The sequence below is a fragment of the Ictalurus furcatus genome, chromosome 3 (genome assembly GCF_023375685.1).
Source record: "Ictalurus furcatus strain D&B chromosome 3, Billie_1.0, whole genome shotgun sequence".
NCBI classification, from domain to species: Eukaryota; Metazoa; Chordata; class Actinopteri; order Siluriformes; family Ictaluridae; genus Ictalurus; species Ictalurus furcatus.
Window position 1 is genome coordinate 18,810,886 of NC_071257.1, and position 22,858 is coordinate 18,833,743.

Here is a 22,858-nt window from a genome sequence, read left to right on the forward strand (position 1 = left end):
CCAAATAAAGCAGCTCCGTGTACATCTTGCCAGCTTGTGAAATTTGCTGTGCTCATTTCTTCTTACTCTTCAATTACCCAGTCATTTCTCCATCACACCCCCCTTTTCCTTCATGTAATTTCTTCACCATTGTTTCACCTCAGTTATGTACCGTAGTGTTTACAGACATTTAGGGTTCAACGCCTAGTCTTTAAGCAGTACATCTTCGAAAACCACTACTTAGTCAGTGTGATGAATTCACTCCTATACATCTTTTGACAGACCACAGAATCTGGTCCACTACTGCGTTTATTCACAGACAGTCGAGTATTCAGTTTGAAACACTCTCTTTGAATTGACCTCATCTAGACAGTTAAGTAGATTCTCCAATGTCTTTGAATCTGTTTTGGGCACATATGGATTTTTCTGTCCAAAATGTCTGCCTCATGTGCAGTGGGATTGCTTTTACTCTCGGGTCTTAATTTAGACCTGGTCTATCACCTGTCTTCAGCCCCCTGATTTATGGTTTTGCCCTGTAAGTGAAGTGTTGACCATGTAATTGCCTCTTAACAGGGGAAACATTGAGACATCTTAAATCCAGCTGTCAGTGAATTGTGTTTCCTATTGTGCTTTGTTCAGACTTTCTCATGCAGAGAAGTTTAAAGCTACATACGTACAGCAGACAAGTTAAATAAATGACATTGAGCAACTCCTGGTGGTTGGTTATGTTGCTGCCACTTGGTTGGTGTATTAAAAGCACCTTTTAATGCATTAGTATATGTTCAAGATATAACATCTGCTGTACTTGTTTGTTTAACAATTTTGGTATAGTATTTAACATGCTGTAAATTTGCAGTCTATAAGATGAAATTCACTGGACAAAGATTTATGTAATCTTGTACTGAAACATACCTTTTATGCATTTTATGTTGTGCACAATTTAGATTTAAGAAACACACAAATTTCTTACAAGTTAATGGCCACTGTCAATGATGGATTATAAAAGAGTTAAGGCTAACTAATAATTCAAAAAGTAAGGGTTTTATCCAATAAATCAAGAATGTATTTAAAGTAAAGTATTTAAATTATGTAGTAAAAACTGTGGTATGGTATAACTATGTAATTTAATATAGAAAAACAACATAAAAATAAAATAGATCACATTTGACATTTGAATGTCACTGAGATAAAGTCTATAATAAATGTTAAAAGTGCTATTTTTAATTGAAAAATTATTGTCGAAAATTGTAAAATTTTTAAAATTGTATCATAATACAAGATTATCCATGGACTAACTGGCTGTTAGACACTTCCAAATCAATTTAATGTATATCAAGAATTTCAGGTTCAAGTAGATGGCTACCTTGTCTAAAGAAAATGCCTTTCACACTATTTACAAGATGGCACACCTGGTCACAATGCAAACACTAACTCTATATGTGTGTTCTGCAGGTGACCATGTCTGTGTGGATGATAGCAGTAGCTCTCTGTCATGTGGGTCAGTGCTTGGCTCAGCGCTCGGAGCCCATGTTTGTATCTGTCACTCAGAGTGTGCTGCCACCTGACTATGAGAACAACCCCACTCAGCTGAATTATGGCGTAGCTGTCACAGACGTGGATGGGGATGGAGACCTGGAAATATTTGTGGCTGGGTGAGTATTTTGTTCTACATCTGCATCAGGATTTTAAAACAAAAGACCTGCAAAAGTAAAACATGGTTTGGGACAACATATTTCATTTTCAAGCCAATTTGATTGAACTTAGGTTGTGGTCAGGGGTTTAAGAAGATGAATTTATATAAAAAAATAGTTTTGTGAATTATTTTGACTACCTCAAATTGATTTATGTTGAAATGGAGGTAATTGATGGCATTCTCTCTCTCTCTCTCTCTCTCTCTCTCTCTCTCTCTCTCTCTCTCTCTCTCTTCTTTGGAGATAAGCTACTTCCCATGCTCTATTTGACAGTGAGGTGTGCTGGAGCTAGCACACATGTCAGTTTGCAGGAATTTATAATGACAATGTTTGTATATTGTAGCAAAGTTTGAGTTATACAAATTTAGATATTACCACTTTAAGCTTGCTAGCAGTATTAATCTTCTTGAAGAGGTCTAAGTTGGAAAATGTTCATCAATTACTTTTTATTACATCATGATTGTATTCCAAATGTATTCTAATGTTAAAGCTTCATAGTTGGAGAAAAATGCCGTCATACAACCTCACTTTATAACAATACAGCCTTTTTTGATGTTTGATGTTAATTTTTATCCTCCAGCAAAAACTGCTTTCTGTACCATCTTTTTTTGTTAGGCTAATATAACACTAGCTATTTTACTAAGCTATGTGTATATAACTTTAATGGCTACATATCCATATAAAGGAACTGCTGACTGTTAAAGAAACAGTCATAACCATATGATCATTTTAGTATAACGTAATTTAGCTAACACACATCAGAGAAAGATTTTAGTAAGACAGAATAGCAAAGTGCATTTGTAAAATGATTTGGCATTCCATTTAAGAAAGAATTAAAACTTGAGAAATGTGGGTGATTTGTGTTTTGGGTATGTACTAATTAACACATGTAATACATAACATAATGGGAAAAATTTAGGGTAAAAAATGAGCAAAAACTTAGGTTTTATTAAATCTGTTCAGTTTTAGGTGTCTTTAAATGTTGCAGTTTTGATAAAGTAAAAATCTAGGTTAAAAATAACAATAACAACATTTCTAAAATACAACTAACATTATTATAAATTAACACTGCTTGATATTTGACACTCTCCTAAATCTTGTCCCTAACTAACAAATACTTTACAGGTGCATCTCAAAAAACATTATTTTTAGGTTATTAAATACAGGTGCCTCTCAAAAAATTTGAATATCGTGGAAAAGTTCGTTTCTGTCTGTAATTTAATTCAAAAAGTGGAATGTTCATATATTCTAGATTCATTACACATAAAGTAAAAATATTTCAAGCCTTTTTTGTTTTAATCTTCTTGATTATGGCTCATGGAAAACAAAAATCCAATATATAAAAATATTAGAATAAAGATTTATAATACAGAAATGTCAACCTTCTGAAAAGTATGTTAATTTACTTGGTCGGAGCTCCTTTTGCACGAATTACTGCATCAATGCAGCGTGGCATGGAGGCAATCAGCCTGTGGCACTGCTGAGGTGTTATAGAAGCCCAGGTTACTTTGATAGAGACCTTCAGCTCATCTGTATTGTTGGGTCTGGTGTCTCTCATATATTCTCTATGGGGTTCAGGTCAGGTGAGTTGGCTGGCCAATCAAGCACAGTAATACCATGGTCAGCAAACCAGTTACTAGTAGTTTTGGCACTGTGGGCAGGTGCCAAGTCCTGCTGGAAAAGGAAATCAGCATCTCCATAAAACTTGTCAGCAGATGGAAGCTTGAAGTGCACTAAAATCTCCTGTTAGACGCTTCATCGACTCTCGACTTCAGAAAACTTCACACTTGACTTCAAGCAACTTGGATTCTGAGCCTCTCCACTCTTCCTCCAGACTCTGGGACCTTGATTTCCAAATGAAATACAAAATTTACTTTCATCTTCACCATGATTGTTGTTGTGTGTACTGAACCGGTCTGAGAGATTAACCCTCTTACCCCTAAGTTCCCACAGTATTATGTCCCATAACCCTATATTCCCCAGAGAAACAGCACGCCAACCCTGAGTTCCTGGGTTCAAAATCAACATTTTAATTTTAACATTTTTAGGCCTTGAAACAACTTATAATAATGTATTTGTGTAATATTACTTTAAAAATGAAGCAGTTCAGTGTTTTTACTAAACTTAGAGCACAATTCTTAACTAGAGAAATTACAAAAAAATGCTTGCTAAAATCCTTCTACTCATTTAGAAGTACCACACGAGCATCAGCGTGGTCAATGCCTTTGAATAAATTCAAGTTAATAATAAATAAATAAATGCATTTTAGCACCAAAAGTCAACTTTCTGGTGATAATCAGACCAGCAGGTAGTGTTTTCACGAGTGCACAGAGATGGTCACGTTATGACTCCAGACCCCTGCAGTGTCAGTCGCACTGGTTGATGCTGAAGATGAAGACGGATCAGGGTCTGAATCAGGAGAGTTTGCGTCTCTATCAGTTTCGGTTTCGGTTTCAACATCGCCTGAACTTTCACTGCTGTCACTATCTAGAATCCTCGCTCTCGCCTGTGTAACTGTGTATGTTTTTTCTTTTTTTTTCACTGTTTTATATGTACCTGTGTTCACTGTAGGTGTAACTTTAGCTGGAACATGATTAGCTTTTTGCTTTGGCATTTTTAGTTCACTTCTACTATTACACCAATATTCACGCTTGGATCTTCATCGTAATGCCGGCGTAATAACGTAATCACGTCGTGACGTCATGACGTCATCAACCTTCCGGGTTAAAAAATAATAATTAAATAATTAAGGAATCATAGCAGAGTAATGCCGGTACACCGGCCTTACGGGGATAACGTTACACTGTAAATCCTCTATATTGGCCTTACAGGGATTTGGCATAGACGACCAAGCCGGTATATCGTCCTTACGGGAATAGATCAAAGACGGGCAAGCCGTTTTTTCGGCCATACGGGGTAAGAGGGTTAAAGACTCAGGAAACCTTTGCAGGTGTTTTGAGTTAATTAGAGGATTAGACCTCTTCTCAGGTCAACATTTCTGTATAATAATTTCTTTATTTGAATATTTTGAGATACTGGATTTTTGATTTCCATGAGCTGTAAGCAGTGATCATCAAGATTAAAACAAACAAAAAAAAGGCTTGAAATAGTTCACTTTATGTATCATGAATCTTGAATACATAAAAGTTCCACTTTTTGAATTAAATTACAGAAAAAAACTTTTCCACGATATTCTAATTTTTTGAATGGCATCTGTATTTAATAAACTAAAAATAATGTTTCCACCTGCAGGTACAATGGCCCAAACCTGGTGCTGAAGTACGATAAAGCAAAGAAGCGATTAGTGAACATTGCTGTAGACAACCGCAGTTCGCCGTACTATGCACTCAGAGACCGACAGGGGAATGCAATTGGAGTCACAGCATGTGACATAGATGGTGATGGGAGGGAAGAGATCTATGTTCTCAACTCCAATAATGCTTTCTCTGGTATGTACAAATATTCTCATGGAGAGATACAAGCACACAAGACATATGAAGGAAAACAATAGATGACTATTTATGCAACACAATATTCTGCTTTCCTTGACCAGGTCGAGCCACGTACACTGATAAGCTCTTCAAGTTTCGTAATGGACGTTTTGAGGATCTTCTAAATGATGAGATAAACGAACAGCGAGATGTGGCGAATCGAATGGCAGGTCGTTCTGTAGCTTGTGTGGATAGAAAGGTAACAGAACCGCATCTAGGTTCACCTGATGAGTCTCTCAGACATCCTCACAGTTCGTCCTGTTCCTTGCTGATCATTTGCAGGATAACACAACAGTATACATTAATAGCAAAATCTGTGTTTAAATTCTACTGAAAGTTAAATGGGGAGCTACAGGAAGCTTAACACATCATTTCTATGAAACTTCTATGAAATATTATAATATATTATATTATATTATATGTGAACAGCACATGAAAGACTATGCTATTCCATACAATCCCGAGCTGAGCAGCAACATTTGATAGCTTGCTTATGGTGTAAATTATTTGGTTGATAGCCAAAGCACAATAAGCTGAACTGCATATTTCTGACTTCCCCACTGTTCTCCACTGCCGTCAGCAATGAACGATGTCCACTTATCCTGTGAGGCAGCAACCAAGGGATTGAAATAGATTTTTTGATTGCAGCTCCATTTGACTGAGCAATAAGAGGATGCTGTTCTGCGGCACTGCATAAATGATGTAGCGCAGCTGGGTGAGGGTGTGAACTAAAACAAAACACAGACTAGTGTTCAGACTAGATTTAACTGAACTGTGGAAAAAACACTGCATCATTTACTAACAGCAAGGACCTCTTGAGAGATCCCCAGGAAGACTGTAATAAGCATTTAATGTACTGCTATAGATTATTAATCCTGTCTCTTTCAGAAGTTGCACTCATACAAGGGCAATGGCAACGATTATTACAATGAAATGGCAGTGAATGAGATATTATACGCGAAAACTCATAGAGGTCTTGCGGTTTGTTCCTATTTATCCATCTGTTAGATTCCCATCAACATGCAGGACAATGAATACTGGAAAGAATTTTTAAGAAGGTGTCCTGTTTGACAATGAAGTGCTGTCATTTGTCTCATAAGGGTGGACAGGGAGATGTATTGACCTGCTCATGGAATGGAGATGGATTGGTTCTCACTCACTCCTATCTGTACAGGCCTGTAATTATCCATGGGCTTATGGCTGCTACTGGAACCCTTTATAACCGAAGCAGGATACATTAGAGGAAAAGAGTAGCATTTTACCAGCAGAACAATGGATTTTTCTTCATTTAAATGCAATATAATAAAGCACAGAGACAAAAGTATTCTATACTTATGACCTTGGTGCAAACCTTTACGAACACCAGTCTGCAGTATTTAAAGGAAATGTCTGCACTGAAACCTGAAACACATTAAATATGTTTATATTGAAATATTTGTAAGCGTAGCATTGCCACCTCAGCGCTCCAGGGGCCCTGATTAGATCCTGAGCCTGTGGTACTGTCAAGTTACTGTGGAGTTTCTCCTAATCTCCCTGTGTTTGCATGGGTTTCCTGTGGATTCTCTGGTTTCCTCCCATCTCCAAAAACATGCTGATTAGTGGACCAGCCAAGTTATATTACTTCAGGAATTTATGTATTTTTTTGTTGGATGCTGCTGTATTTTTATTTATCTATTTTTATTCCCTTGAGAGTTAGCAGTTGTTTCCCAGTCTGACAACATAGAGGGACATCTCCTGTGCAGTTCCAATAGCATTCAATAGGATAATTTTTTTATCAAGAGAGTACAGCCGGGTTTAGCTGTTAGCACCTAAAAACAAAAGAGCAAGAGCTTCGTTTCTCATGCACCAATTTCAGCCATGTTTAACATCATGTTAATGTTCCAGAATGCAGAGTGGCTATACAACATTGTCGAGGTGAGTTAGAAGTCGGTAACTAACTCGGCTCAGCTAGGTAGCGATCTATGAGATATCAAGGCTGATTAATTTGATTGAGGAACCCTATTGGAACGAGACAGAATACAAGGTGAAGAGGTGAAAAATAATATGGCAGCTACACCTGTCCCTTTAGATAGAGCTAAATTAAGGGCTAATTGCACTGGCCTCTTTCAGTGTGTAGTCAAATGACATTATGTAGTGAAAATAGACCACCATGCTGATGAAAGAAATTTAAACCAAAAGCTCAACATTTTTGACATTGTCCTGAGAAAAGAACAGAAAACCTGTTTACCTGAAACTCAATTGTAATGGAAGTGCAATAGTTGGGGCAGAAAAGAAACATTTAAACATGTATTTTGATGAAGTTTTTAATCAAAAGATTAATCAATAAATTACTTTAAGCTCAATATCGGCATATTTCAACCTTTCATAGATCAAGCTACTCTTTGGGGGGAAGAATTTGTTCTCAGGGGAAATCTTTTATTATTATATATGGCAGAATTCAGCAAATGTCCATAGACGTCTATTTAGGTACTGTGTCAAACTTTCATCTATGATGAGGATGATAAACAGTAAGGTGATTAATACAGCTATATGCAGAAGTTTGGGCAACCCTGGCCAAAACAACCTTTATTGATTTTTACACAACAGTTATTATCCAGTGCACTCATTTGATTGGACAGGCGGTATTCCAAGAGTACTGATATTTAGTATAACAGCACTGGGACATTTCACGGTTTGAATCACTCGCTATATAAAATGACAATTCTAGCAATAGTTCATTAAACTGAAACCATTACTACACTTACTATGGGCTGTCAGTCAGTCAGTCTGTGTGTTGAATGGCAGCTACACAGCTGTGGCTTCTTTAGGAAAGATTTTCATTACAGAGCAAAAATAAACTAAATATTTAGATATATTTTGTCTGAAATTTCAGTTACACAATATTATTTCTTGTTTATGGAACTGTTGTATAAATACAGTATCACACGTGCAATTGTATTGTTGTAGTAAATATCACTGAACAGATTTAATGAAGTGAATATGCAGTGATATTCACTTCAGCAGTACTCTTGCTTGTGTGATATTGCTTAATTGAAATGAAAAAAGGTATTCTCTGCAGCAAACTGTTTTTTTTTTTGTTTTGTTTTTTAAATCTGCAAAATGTGCAGTTCCTTTATATTTGATGAACTGGAAAAAAATAGAAACAAAATAGTTATTGTGGCATGTGCAAAAATTTGGACACCTTTCCAGTTGTAAAGTCTCAGAACTTAATTAACTCATTAGGCCATAACTGACTCATTAAGTCTCATTAGGAAGATCAAGAATTGTCATTAGGAATAACATTTCCAGTAATAAATTCTCTGACTCTTCAAACCTTGTGCTAACACTTACCTACCATGGGCTCCTCTAAGCAGCTGACTGAGGATCTGAAAATGAAGCTCATTGATGCCTACAAAGTTGAGAAAGGCTATACAAATATATTAATAGTGCTTTTAGCTCACAATTTTCACTGTCCAAAATGTCCTTACTGTATAAATGGCAGTTAAGGGGAACTGTCGAAGTCAAGGCAAGATCCAGAAGACCAAGAAAACTTTCAGATAGAAATGCCTGTATGCTGGCATGGATGAATCATCAGAAAGAAACCTCACCTTTGACTTCATTACAAAATCGAACATCTGATGTATAGAAGACAATGTTTAGAAGCCAGAGGCATTTTGGAAAGAAGTGCTATTGGCTGATGAAGTGAAAATGGAATTCTTTGGCCACAATATAAAGGTATTTTTGGAGAAAGAAGCAGCTGCATTTGATGAAAAGCACAGCTTGCTAACTGTTACACATATGGGTGGATCTCTTGTACTTTGGGCTTGTGTGGTGGCCAGTGTGACAGAAAACATTGCAGACGTAGAAGGAAGATGGATTCTAGTAAAAAGTGGCAAATTTTGTAAGCAAACGTGATATAGTTATTCAAGAAACCGAAGCTTCTACAACAGAACAGTGATCCAAAACACCTCAGAATCTACCAGGAACTACTTCAAGAAATGCAAGCTAAAGCTTTTGGAATGGCCTTCATAGTCACCTGATCTGCAAGGAAAGGTTAGTGAACATTTATTAAGCAAGACTAGAAAGACTCCTAGGTGACTACAGAAAGCCTTTGAAAGTTGTGATATCTGGCAAAGGCGGTTTAACTATTAACTTAGTCCAAACTTGGAAAAAAGTTTTTAGTTATTTATTTGTTTATATATATATATATATATATATATATATATATATATATATATATATATATATATATATATATAATTCATTTCACTGAAAAACCAGCAAAATATTGTATGTGATTTGCCCAGGGGTGCCAAAACTTTTGCATACAACATTACATTCAGTTATCTTTAGTAACCAGTGAATATGAATGAATGAAGGGTCCGGTGGATCTGGAACCTATCTCTTGATCACTAAGCACAAGCCAGGGATACAGCCTGGACAATATCTGCATAATTCAACCTGTCAGAGATAGGGCAACTTTCTTATGAAGAGAAATTGCAGTTATGTGTTAAACATGGCAGTGCCTCAGTAGCTGTGTTCATATGGACACCATAAGAACATCAAAAGAATTTGGATAAAACTGAATGAGGAGGACTATGGTAAGACATCCCTTTTATGTTTGTCTCATTCTGTTAACACACAGTATAGTCATATATGTAAAATCTTTGACAAAATTCAACAAATGCCCCTAGACATCCATTATAGACAAGTTTTGACTAAACCAGTTTTCTTTTATTATTCAATGTATCAAATTTGACAGTGGTGGATTGATGGTTATTAAATGAGGTTAACAACTGCTGGCTCCTGAGTGACACAACTTTATTGTCTCTGTATTGCCTCGAGTTCGAATACTGAAGGTACCAGTGTCATCCATGGCAAGGAGTCCAAGAAAGTATAACTGGCCTTGCTGGATGGTAGGATGGCATTACTCTGTCAACCAAAGCGACTCTAGCTAATTAGGGCCGTCAGTCAGCTCATGTGTGAATGAAAACTGTTAATGCTTTGGGTTCTGCTGCCCTGTGAAGTACTGTAGCATGGACAACAGTAAAAGATGCGGTTGCTGGCTTCATGTGTTTTGGAGAAAGCATGTGCTAGCCCTCACCTACCTAACTGGTAGCTGGCTTTCAAATTTCTGGTAATTAACAGTGACAAAAAATGGGACAAAATAAAAAGTTGCAGTACAACGTAAATTATAATGATATTCCTATCTATCTGTGTGTTTCCAATCTCTATTTATTACGTTTATGAATCAAATAAAAATGATATCCATTAAGTAATTTTCAGTAAACTGAAACCAATGACGCCCATAATATTTATAGCATATATAATATTCTCTTAACTCCCTTTCTCAAGCTGGTTTTCTTGACCTGAGTTGACGTCTCAGTAGAGTACAAAGAGCAATGTAATGTTTTTGACATTTACATTCCTATGCACCATTAAGACCGCAGAGACTAGGTAGTGGTATTTATATACTTATGCACACATTTCTTTAGTTCATCATTTCCCTGGTGTGGAGATGCAGGGATCCCTGGAGACTTTATTGAAACTGTGCGCGCAAGTTCATTTAGACGGCTCCTTCACTGAGTTCAGGCCCACAGGGACTCTGTCTGATAATGGAGTGTGAAATTAATATCCACGGGGTAGGTGCTGGAGAATGCAGAGAAGGCAAAGGAATGGGGTCCTCAAACAAGAGAAATGAAGGCCTACAATCCAACGAAGTGATAGTTAACATTTGGAGGCGCACGTCCATGCTGCGTTTGGCATTATCATAATCACACATTTTGTATTTGTGCAGACATATGAATCGCTTAGAATGGTACATGCACAATAAATAATCCTCCTCTGTATTAGGGAACAGGGCGTTATGCAATCTACATTGCCAACTATGCCAGTGGGAATGTGGGGCCACATGCTCTGATTGAAATGGATGAAAGTGCCAGCGACCTGTCCATGGGGATTATTGCACTGTCTAACGTGGCAGAACAAGCCGGAGTCAACAAGTTTACAGGTATACTGTTATATTACTTTATATGTGTAAGAGAAAGGGTTTATTACCAGAAACCCTTAAAAGCAGCTGGCTTTAGGGTCAGTGTGCTTAACCCTGTGGCTGATTTACACCAGAACCCAGTGCTCATATCAGCTGCGAGTCATTGAGTTATGGACAGAGTTTATTGAGTAAAGCAGCCCTAATAGAGAGAGAATGCGCATGTGAGGCGCTGCTGCAGCAGCACAGTGGCAGTTTTTGGCCCACTCAGCTGTTTGCTGTTCTGAAAGTCATAGGGAGGCACAAGGACGACAGAGCCATACTTCAACCCGGACTTGCTCAATGGGCCAAACATTCCATTAATCAGCACAGACTGTGAAGTGGACTTTGATCCTCTATTCAACGCTGTTTCAGTGGAAGCACAGTTATGAAAGGTTGTGCACTGAGGCAGGGAGAACTAGAGTACAGAATTATTCTGAAAGGTCATTTTGGATATATGATAAAGCCATGTTCAGTCTGTGTATTTGAATCTTTTCTTTTATAATTATCATGGGGTTGAGGCTCGGGTGCATTTTGGTCAAATAGGAATCTAAATATTTCGCTAAAGGACAGTGCAACAAAGCACATCATGTGAATGCATTGCAGAGGAAATGTTCACAACATTTAAAGATGTAAGCGTTAAACATTCTGAGTTTTATCATTGCCTCCAGGGTACTAAAATGAGCACTGCAGTGAGGGGCAATATGGCTGTAGAGAGTCTGTAATGTGATAGTAGTTTGTGTCAGCAGAAACAGTGGCATGCCTGCATAGAGGAATGGGCTGGAAAAGCAGAAATGATTTGCACATTGCATATGGTAAATGTGGTTGTCCCTGTGATGAACTATAGGAGGACGTGGGGTCGTGGTGGGGCCCATACTCAGCCAGACCCTTCCTGATATATTCTGTGCCAACGAGTACAGCCCCAACTTTCTTTTCCACAACAATGGAGACGGGACGTTTACAGATGTGGCCGCGCAGGCAGGTGAGCTGTACAAGGATAGTATTTGGAAACCTGACCATCACATCCATATATGCCCATTCCAAGACCATGGAGTTGGTTTCACCATTGGTGCTATAACAGCCTTCAGTCTTCTGGGAAGGCTTTCCACTAGAATTGGAGCATGGCTGTGGGGATTTCAGCCACAAGAGCATTAGTGAGATTGGGTACTGATGTCAAGTGAGAAAGTATGGTGAGCAATCATTGTTCCAGTTCATCCCAAAGGTGTTCAGTGGGATTGAGGTCAGGGCTCAGGGCATTCAAGTTCTACCACATCAACCTTGGCAAACCAATGTTGGACCTTGATTGCTTTGTGAAAGGAGTGTTGTCATGATGAAACATGTTTGAGCCCCTTAGTTCCTTCTAACTTTGTGGCAACAGTTTGGGGAAGACCCACATATGAGAGTGATGGTCAGGTGTCCACATACTTTTGGCCATACTGTGTGGTTTTTTTTTTTGTCTTAATGTATACAAAAACATGAACAGCAAAAGTCAATATTTATTTGTTTCTGATGATGTACACTTGTTGCAGGAGTTGAGGACCCAATGCAGCATGGTCGTGGAGTAGCTCTAGCAGATTTTAATCGGGATGGGAGGACAGATATTGTGTATGGCAACTGGAATGGGCCACATCGTCTGTACCTGCAATTAAACAATAACCGCAAACAAAGATTCAAGGTGAGTTTGTTTGAATCTATACATTTACATTATGCATGCATTAATGCAAAATGACTTGCACTTGAGGCAGCATACAACTGAGCAGATGGATTAAGGTTGGATGAGCTAACCATGGCAGCTGGACAGTGCTCATCATTGCACCAGTTCTATACCAGTTATTTGACTAACCGATGCCATTTGTTTGCTTCATTGAAGACTTGCTTTACTTTAGTACATTTATTTGCTGTAAATTGAAAGCTAATGTTTCTGAGGAACAAATGGTAGGTGTAATCTGCTAGGGGAAGTATTTGAATAGTTTGCCATAATAATTATATTAGTTCTGTGAATTATTTTATTATTTCTCTGTGTACCCATAATTTGATGCTTGGACAGCATAATTGAGCCAAGATTTTCTTGTCCATTTTTGAAATGCCTTCAGACACACATTGCAGAATTTTAAGCACAATGACTCAGAATTTGTCTACAGCGCCTCCTTTTTGATTAAAGCATTCTGACTGTTATTCATTTCTACTGAACATTTAACTCTGTGTCACTCCTCTTCAGGCAAACATAGTAAGATGCTACAGAATGCAAGATTTTATGACAGTTGCTGATTACGGAGCTCTGCAGATTGGAGCAGTGTTGATTATCCTAATGCTGGTGGAGAAAGCGTTGATGAGAGAGTGACTGTCTGAGGCCTTTGCTATGACCACAGTGCAATTACACATACAATCAGAGGTCTACCTGATTATATCTGACTGATTAACGTATTCAAATACAGTAGACTAAAATGAAAGATGTGTAGGACATCTTATCCAGATACACATTAAATCATGTCTCTGATTCAGTTCAACTAACTTGTTCTAAATTATGCTGGATTCATATTGTTCTGATATAAATCCAGTATAACACTAGCCTTGTTCTGTATCTGGAAGACTGAATGAATATAAAATAATGAAATATGATAAAATCCATTTAGTTAATTCTGGTTTAGCTTGCAAGTCGTGCTTGTAGTGAAAGTATTTTAATATCACTGCATTATCAATAATCAGTTAATTCACCACATATTATATATTACTCCATACAAAGCAGCATATGTCTATGATAACGATACTATAATAATTCTCTGAGGATAGATTTATGAGTAACAGGGGAGTTCATAGTATTTGGGTTCATGTCAGAATCAATGGCTCCTGTACAGTCCAAAATAATTGTTTGGGTCTGTTTACCTGCCCAGGAACTATAGATGTAAATTAGCTAGTAGCTAACTCTGGTGTTTGCCCTGACTAAATATACTTAAACTGAGCTAAACTGATCTAACCTAATGTAAAGGGCTTTTCATGCAATATTTATTTTCAAACATGAGTCATAAATCAACCTGATCTTCAAGTACAGTGCTGAACTGGAGCCTTGTGTGATTGTGGAACAGTATTATGTGTTAACCTGCAGTGCTGTTTTGGATGTTGTCACTACGGGTGATGTTTATTCTGGCCAGATAGATAAATGTCACTGGGGAGCTGTTTTATAGGGGTCACATACTGGGTTAATGTCCTGTGGGAGCACTTGTACAGAGACATCTGCAATGCACTGCTGGCTCTTGTGACCACTGCCATTTCTAATTAAGATGTTCTGTCACTTTGCTGAATTGCTAATTAAATCTGAAGTGACCTCAAGCTGTACAGGCACTGCAAACTGCTTAAGTTTTTAATTTTAAGGCACTGTAATTTTACACCAAACATGCACCTAGTATGCCTTCTTTATTATATAGGCGTGACGGTACCAAATGGCCAAAAGCAGATTGTAAGAAATGTTCACTTCTCTTTCACTTTTGATTTTGCTCTTGCTCAGTGTAAGCCCTGTCCAAAGCTGTCCATCGTATCTTCTTTACCTCGGTAGGACAAGGTCATTGTAGGGTACTCGTCAAGCAGAGTTTATGAGCCCTATAATTAAAATGAGGGGTAAATACTTGGGGGAGTGCAGTGCTCTATAACTCTTCATGGACTTATTGCTGCACCACTGAACCAAGGAGATATCAGTTACTTCCTCCTGCTCTTACTTCCTGCTGCTGCAGGTCTTTGAGCTGCATGATTTACCTTGAGGTCTGCCTTCTGTGTCAAACGTACAAGACATCAGACATTAATTATTTACTATCCAGATGCGTTACAGTCTACATGTGCCTTTCTTAGTATTTGTATTTGTCTTTACTGTAAATTTTCTTCTTTCACAGTGAATTTAGGAAAGTATGATAAAAGGGGTGTGTATATGTATGAGTGATACTGATACCCTTGTGTCTCAGGACATTGCTTCACAGAAGTTTGCCATGCCGTCTCCTGTGCGCACGGTCATCGTTGCAGACTTTGACAGTGACAATGAGTTGGAGGTCTTTTTCAACAACATTGCATATAGAGGATCATCAGCCAACAGACTGTTTAGGTAAACCAAGAAGACTTCAGTTCATCAAATAACGAACATAAAATAAAGCTCAGCCAGAAAATGAAGTATTTAAGGCCAAAAGATATTAATGGAAAACCGCAATCTTACTGTGGATATCTGAGTAGGCCTAGACAGGCCAGTTTAAAAAAAAAAAAACACCCCGTAGTCATGCAAAATACACGCCATTCCAACCTGAAAAGCAACCTGATGGATCAGCACACCAATTACAATTCTGTAGAGGACAACCTCAAGTGACACCTGCTATGTAACACTGAACCAAAAACAGAAAGCATAAAGACAGTAACTATAGCTATATCACTGTGATGTAGAGTGAAACACTCTCTGGAGCAGTGGTTCTCAAACTGGGGGCCGCCAGATGGCGCCGGGAGGCCATCAAAAAATTAATTTTACCTGTAAGTAAGTCGGGATTGTCAACCTTTGAACTATGATGTACATAAAAATGAGAAATATTAATCATTTAAATCAGTTATACACAGTAAACTAAGCTGAAACATCACCAAACAGAGACATTCTTTGATATACTAGTGTACAGTACTGTTAACCACAGGCTGACAAAAACCTACGACTACTTAAAATGGATATGTTTTTAGATAGAGGACGCAGCCTCTGTGCTGAGAAAGGTAATGCAGAAGAGCCTAGTGTGGAAAAAAAAACCTAATTTAAAAAATTTGACGATTCTAGGGGGCCACAAAAGGATGCAGCCTAAACAAAGGGGGCCTCACACTGAAAAAGTTTGAGAACCACTGCTACAGTTTGTAGTAAAATTAAGGTGCATGTTAACTGCTAATTGCATTCCCAGGGTGTCTCGAAGAGGAAATTCAGACCCATATATAGAGGAGCTGAACATTGGGGAGGCAGCTGAGCCAGAAGGGAGGGGAACAGGTATCTGCCTATTATTTGTCTTATAATAAAATTGTGTAATTTTATGCAAATGCAAACAACCACATTATTTGGTATTTGGTTGTATAAAACACAAATTCCTTCAGGTTAAACTCCAGGTTAAATTCCTAACACCTGACAATTAAGCAAGCATAAATATGTGACCTTTCTTTACCAGTGGGTGGTGTCAGAGCTCTACTGTGCTGTATTTTTTCTTTCTTACCAAGCATATCATTTTATAAGCATGTGGACTATATTCAGTTAGAGTAATGATAATCACCTATCATTGAGTCTTAATTAATTAGTGTAAGGTTATTGTATTAATCTAAGGTTAAAAGTCAGGGTATTTTATGTAGGAGAGATTCAATGGGAAGCAGAAATGATAGATCTTGACTGGTGAATGACTTTCTCCACGTTATAATATGATATATAAACCAAAACAAACAATTTAAGTCATAAAGTGTCTCCTTATGTTTCTCATTTAACATGTTATGTATATATATATATAAAAAAAGGATGATTTCATGGCATGGCACTATCACCTGTGTTGCATCTGATCTCTACATTTGTCTTGTAGGAGCTGCTGTGACTGATTTTGATGGAGATGGACAGTTAGATCTGCTGGTAACGCATGGCGAGAGTGCAGCTCAGCCTATCACGGTGTACCGAGTGAACCAAGTGAGCATCTGATGTCCACCTTCTTATGAAACAGCTGCAAAATACAGGAAAATGCATTCTAAACAGAAAATTGTGTTTGCATTCAAATGTGAAAGAAAATCATTATTTGTGAAATTGCTGTGTATTTTGTTGTCTAGTTACTAGTTAAAATAGCCATTTCATTTCATTAGTCATTAATAAATCCATTTAGTAATTTCATCCATTTAAACAACAACAAACACCATTAATGTAGCTGTTGCTAAATGCAAGTTATTTTAGAGGTTTTCTCCAAGTTATCCCATGCTGTTGATTGCTCCTTACAGGGATCATCTAACAGATGGCTCCGTGTGATTCCACGCACTCAGTTCGGGGCTTTTGCTCGGGGGGCCAAAGTGGTGGTCTACACTAAAAGAAATGGCGTTCACACACGCATCATCGATGGAGGCTCTGGATACCTGTGTGAAATGGAACCTGTAGCTCACTTTGGCCTTGGTAAGTGCTGTATTTGTATTTAACTTCTAGCCAGCATACAAAGCACTCTCACAGTTTTAGTTTCCTAACACCAAGATTCAGAGCAGCTTAACAGAATTCCTAGGTTTTGCTGTTAATTTAGACAAATGTGTTGACTACATGAGTACAAAATGGGCCTATACTTATGTTTATGTGTGTTGGTATGCTGTATTCATTCAAAATTTTATCTCGCGAATGGCATTAATAACAACAGTGACAATAAGAAGAGCCAAAGACAGCTGATATTGAAATAAACATTTGATATTAACAACTAACATTAGAATCAATACAATAAATAAATAGAAATCACATTATACTTCATAAAATCTGACAGCTCTACTATTAAAACATCCATAATTTCATTTAATTTCAGCAAATAAGGGTCAGTACACAGTGAAGCAACATGTGCTTTGCTTGACTCCACTGTGATTCCCGTTTCATGAGGGTGCATATGTCAAGTGTGTTCATGCAGCGGTAACATTATCCATGTACAAGCCGGCATTTTTAATATCCTCACTGATTAGAAGTCTGTGATGAGACATCGGTGTACAGGTGCAGAAGCCGGTGGTCAGCACAGGAACGTGCTCCCTCTCCATGGCTCAGTTACGGATGCTCTGCCGAGCGTGGCTTCAGCAACTCATCAGGGAGCCATCAGCCAGATTTGTAGCAGTGGTAGGAAGCCAGTTGGAAACTGTGAACTTTCTAAATATGCTGTGAAAATCAAAATTCTCTCCGTTAGTGGTCAAATGATCAGCCCAGAGGGCCTGTAAATATATGCATACCTAGTGTTGGGTACAGCCACGCATGCATATTTGGTGCTGGTGGGTGGATGTGTGGAGCAGGAGCTAAAAGATTGTAAATCACATCAGATGACTTGAGATCTGAAGGACTACTAATTCCATGTTATTGGAATAGCTGTCAGAGCACTTGATTGTTAGCCATAAAGTTTCAGTTTGCAGCTCCCACAGAGCCGAAGATTACATTACCGCAAAATTCAGTAATGTACATTGCTTCATACATTCGCTGTTGGCTACAATTGTGCCTCATGGAACCTTCACTGCTGACTCATCACTGAATGCTAGCATAAAATACAGCTTGATGACTTTTACCCTATATGAGCTACATGTAGAATTTAAGCATAACAGTCTCTTGAAGAGCTATCATGAGCCTCAGCAGGTCAAGTGTCCAATATTTTCTCCCAAGGGGCACCTGGAGATGCAGACTGGGTCCTGGCAGGAGCCCCTGCGTATCTGTTTACCTAAGAAATGTTGCTTTAATTAAAGACTGGCAAGGCACTCAAAGCATCTCTCCATGCTTGACTAAAAAGAGGAATGGAAGGAAATGGGAGCTGCTTGCAATCGAGCTCTTCCCCCATCCCTTCCCTTTGAAGTTCTATAATATTCTTCTGCCATGTGTTGCTTCTTTTGCATGGTTTCTGTGATGATCACCATGTCTTGGACATTGCCATACCTACTGTTGTAGTAACTGTAGCCAGGCTCTCGTTGTGGCACTGCCAGCAGATAGGTGGTGTAGAGTGAGAATTTGGATGGGTTGGGATGGGTTGATGGTGGCTAAATATAGGATGTTACTTTGCCAAAAGCTGCTCGAATGCATTAATATAGAACATTCATGGTGTTCTGGCATTCAGCACAGTATGCAACACATTTACCTCAATTCTAATCTGGTTGTTGAGCATCTCTGTGGAACATTGCCTGCTATACGACTAGCTCCCAAACTCATAATCCTGTCTTGTATGGTGTTATTCATGAGACTTTCATTTACTGTATCAAATCAGACAAGTTTAGTCCATACTGCACACAGCTGTAGCCCTGTACATTCTTGTGCATTTGTTAAGAGCTTGCAACCCTTGTGCCAAACCCAAGCCTGCTCCAACCTGGCTTTTGCCAAAGAGCTTCTTGGGAGGCCTTTTCTCCTGAGTGGAATTTTTCCATTGAGAGCTGTGCTTAAAGAGAAGAAATCATTCATTGTGTCTCCTAACTCTGAGGGGAGGTTACAAAGGCAGACTGTTCTCTAAGTGCTGAGAGGCTTTTTGCTTCCCTGCCATGTTCTTCGCCAACAGGGAAAGACGTGGCCACCAATGTGGAGGTGTACTGGCCAGATGGACGCTCTGTAGCCAGACCATTGGAGCTCAGTGACCTGAACACAGTTATGGAGATCAACTATCCAACATCTAAGGAGGAGGAAGTGACCCCAGCAGTCGAGATTGAGGTGTGGGCAGTGCTTTGTTGACTTTTATGATTTTTAAATGGTTAACCCTCTTGCATGCTATTATCAATACCTGTATACTTATTGGTCTTTAGTAATAAAAATGATTTTTATGAAACATGCTCTTGAAGTACACTAAAATCACTTTTTTGTTTTCTATTTACAACCTGTTTATTAGAGCTATTTATTCCATCTTATTACTCCCAGATTAAAATGAACTAAACATTTAGAGATGCGGTTTGAAATATTTGTTCATATTGATTAGACAAATTGAGGCAGATACAAAAACATTTGGTAATTTTTTAGTATTGCTCCACTTGAATCAAAACTTTTAAATAAGTCAAATTAGTCCCTTTATATTATGTTCCCTTTATGCATCTTTTGCAGTGTGGACATGGATTTTTTGTTAATGAAAATGGCCGATGCACTGGTAAGATTCATAGACTTTACAGATTGTTGTTCAGTGTCACTGTAAACCCCCCAAACTGTGTTGTCATCTGTCACTTGACTGTTGCAAATCCCCCACATACAATCCTTCATTCCACTGCCTTGTAACTCCCAGATCAGGATGAGTGTACACAGTTTCCCTCTGCGTGTCCCCCTGAGCGTCCTGTCTGTACCAATACATATGGGAGCTTCAAGTGCCGCTCAAAGAAGAAGTGTAACCAGGGACACGAGTCTAATGATGAGGGATCAGCCTGTGTGGGTGAGTAGGAAACTGCTGACTAGGGATTAATAAAAGAAGGAACTGTCATGAGGCCTTCCAACTGTCACGCTGCTTTAAGCGTTCATGGACTGCATCAGTTTTAAACCCAAGTCTGTGTTTATGGCCAAATATGACTGCCTACAGCTTTCCCATGATCCTCTTTTCTATTGTTGCTTTATAGCTTCCAATTTGTTTTCCTTTCCTTTCACTCTGTGCTGTCTCACATTTTCAGATATTCACAAAATGTCCTTATATTAAAGTCAGTAAAATAAATGTGGATGAGTTCTCTCTGTGCTTTCTGCCTGCAGCTCAAGTAGCATACTTTGAGGAAAACAGATCTTCTGCTTTCAAACAGTGGCCTTCTCACTTCTGGTTACTGTCTCTAACTCTGCTCACGCTGCTCTCTGTCTAACCTGCTGATGGATCCTTTCTTCCTTGTCATCATCACTCCTCCTCTGCTGTTCATTCTCTCTCCTGTGTATTGGGAGTCGACTGTAAACTGAACTCTCTTTGGACTCCCAACTCTCATCATGACCCCTGCTGTGTCTCATTTTCTGCTCTAATACTTGTAGAATAGACATTGTGCATGCCCACAGGAACTTACAGGCATTTTAAAGAAGAAAAGATTTTGAAAAGAGTTTCAAGAAAAAAAGAAAAAAGATTCGACACAGCAAGCTGTGGAGAAGTAAGAAAGGCATCACATGGCTGCTGAAGTGGTGAAGTCTCACCAAATTATTTGCTGTACAGTTTCATCTAAAGGCCTGGATATGATTTTATCTTAGTGTGAATATAAATTGGTAATATAAAAATATATTCAAGGTCACAGGTTGTTCCTTGGATATGGGTTGTAGATTATTTGCAGTTTAATATTTAATAAAAATGGATCAACAACCAAATTGCTGGTGTTGATTCTATGAAATCTACATCAAGTATGTGATTTGCCTTTGCAAGGTATTTTAATTATTGACATATTTGCAAATATTATTTTTATTTTATTTTTAAAATATGTATTTCTTATATTTTTATTGTTATTTTTATTTAATAACAAAATGAAATAAAGTCTCCCCAAATGATTTGCTGTAGACTTTTCATCTAAAAGTGCAGATATGATAAATGATATGATTTTATTTTGCTGTGAATATAAATTGCTAATATGAAACATATTAAAAGTCATTGGTTGTTCCTTGGGTGTGGGGTGTGTGTGGATTGTCTGCAGTTTAATATTTAATAAAATGGATCAACAACCAAATTCCTGGTGTTGGTTCTATGAAATCTACATCAAGCCTGCCATTTGCTTTTGCAAGCTGTTCATATGTTGGCTATTAGTTCATAAATGTAATAATAATAATAATAATAATAATAATAATAATAATATATTATTATTATTATTATTGGCCCAGGCACAGACTTGTTAGGAGTTTTCTCACACTCAAAAGTCTTTTTCCCCCCTCTTATATAGACCTCATCCACTCCTTTCCACCATGATGAATTTTTTGCTCATTTGCATAATATGCAAAACCTACTTTTGTGAATTAGTGATAGGATTCTATCATAAACAGGAGGTCAAATTATTCAGGAAAAATTCAATAATTATCAACATTTGTTGACATTTGTTAACAAAATGGCTGACTGTAATGAGGCAGAGTATCATTTGTTTAAAGAGCTGTAACTCATAAATGCTTGTGTGCATCCAAATAAAAGTTGAAAGGCATACAGTGCCCTCCACTTATATTGGCACCCTTTCTAAATATGAGCAAAGAAGGCTGTGAAAATTTGTCTTTATTGTTTAACATTTTGATATTTTGTTAAAAAAAATAAATCAATACTTGCAAAAACATATATATTATAAAAACAATATATGTTTTTATAATATATATTTTGTCTTCAGTTTGCCAGACAATACTGGAACTTCAAAAGGGGATCGGGTTCTATGATCAGATGAAACCAAAATAGAGCTTTTTGGCAATAAACACCAGAGGTGGTTTTGGCACACGCAGAGAGGTAGCCATATGGAACAGTACCTCATGTCCACGGTTAAATATGCTGGTGGCTCTTTAATGTTTTAGGACTGTTTTTCTGGCAGAGAACCTGGACATTTTGTTAGGATACATGGCATCATGCACTCTATCAAATATCAACAGATATTAAATGAAAACCTGACTGCCTCTACCAGAAAGCTTAAAATGGCCGTGGTTGGATCTTCCAGCAGGACAATGATCCAAAACATACATCAAAATCAACACACAAATGGTTTACTGACCACAAAATCAAGGTCCTGCCATGGTCATCCCAGTCCCTGACTTGAACCCCACAGAAAACCTGTGAGGTGAACTGAAGAGGGGAGTCTACCAGTGTAGACCTCGAAGTCTGTATGGAGGAATGGTCTCAGATCGCTTGCCATATATACTCCAACCTCATCAGTCATTATAGGAGAAGACTCACAGCTGTTATCTTGGCAAGGGGAGGTAGCACAAAGTATTGACTAAGAGGGTGCCAATAATTGTGGCACACATATGTTTAACGAAGATATTTCTGGATAAACCTGTGCTTTGTTTGCAATTGTTTGATATCCATGAGGGCAGAGTATTTTTGTGATTTTTTAAACAA

General features: G+C 38.0%; 1 protein-coding gene across 4 annotated transcripts in view; it reads left to right on the top strand.

Annotated features, from left to right (window-relative positions):
• Positions 1-22,858, top strand: part of crtac1b (cartilage acidic protein 1b) — a 39,601-nt gene that overhangs the window by 13,846 nt on the left and 2,897 nt on the right. For 2 of the 4 annotated variants that reach the window (XM_053621246.1, XM_053621245.1), the window contains exons 2-15: positions 1,432-1,631; positions 4,923-5,119; positions 5,224-5,360; positions 10,994-11,150; positions 12,013-12,147; positions 12,695-12,840; positions 15,116-15,252; positions 16,073-16,155; positions 16,730-16,830; positions 17,133-17,301; positions 19,400-19,548; positions 19,933-19,975; positions 20,108-20,251; positions 20,560-21,324. In XM_053621246.1, coding sequence (XP_053477221.1) covers positions 1,438-1,631; positions 4,923-5,119; positions 5,224-5,360; positions 10,994-11,150; positions 12,013-12,147; positions 12,695-12,840; positions 15,116-15,252; positions 16,073-16,155; positions 16,730-16,830; positions 17,133-17,301; positions 19,400-19,548; positions 19,933-19,975; positions 20,108-20,251; positions 20,560-20,663 — 1,896 coding nt within the window. In that variant the 5' untranslated portion in view covers positions 1,432-1,437 and the 3' untranslated portion in view covers positions 20,664-21,324. Of the gene's footprint in view, positions 1-1,431; positions 1,632-4,922; positions 5,120-5,223; positions 5,361-10,993; positions 11,151-12,012; positions 12,148-12,694; positions 12,841-15,115; positions 15,253-16,072; positions 16,156-16,729; positions 16,831-17,132; positions 17,302-19,399; positions 19,549-19,932; positions 19,976-20,107; positions 21,325-22,858 lie in introns of those variants that run through there. The other 2 variants (XM_053621247.1, XM_053621248.1) reach the window with 2 other exon arrangements.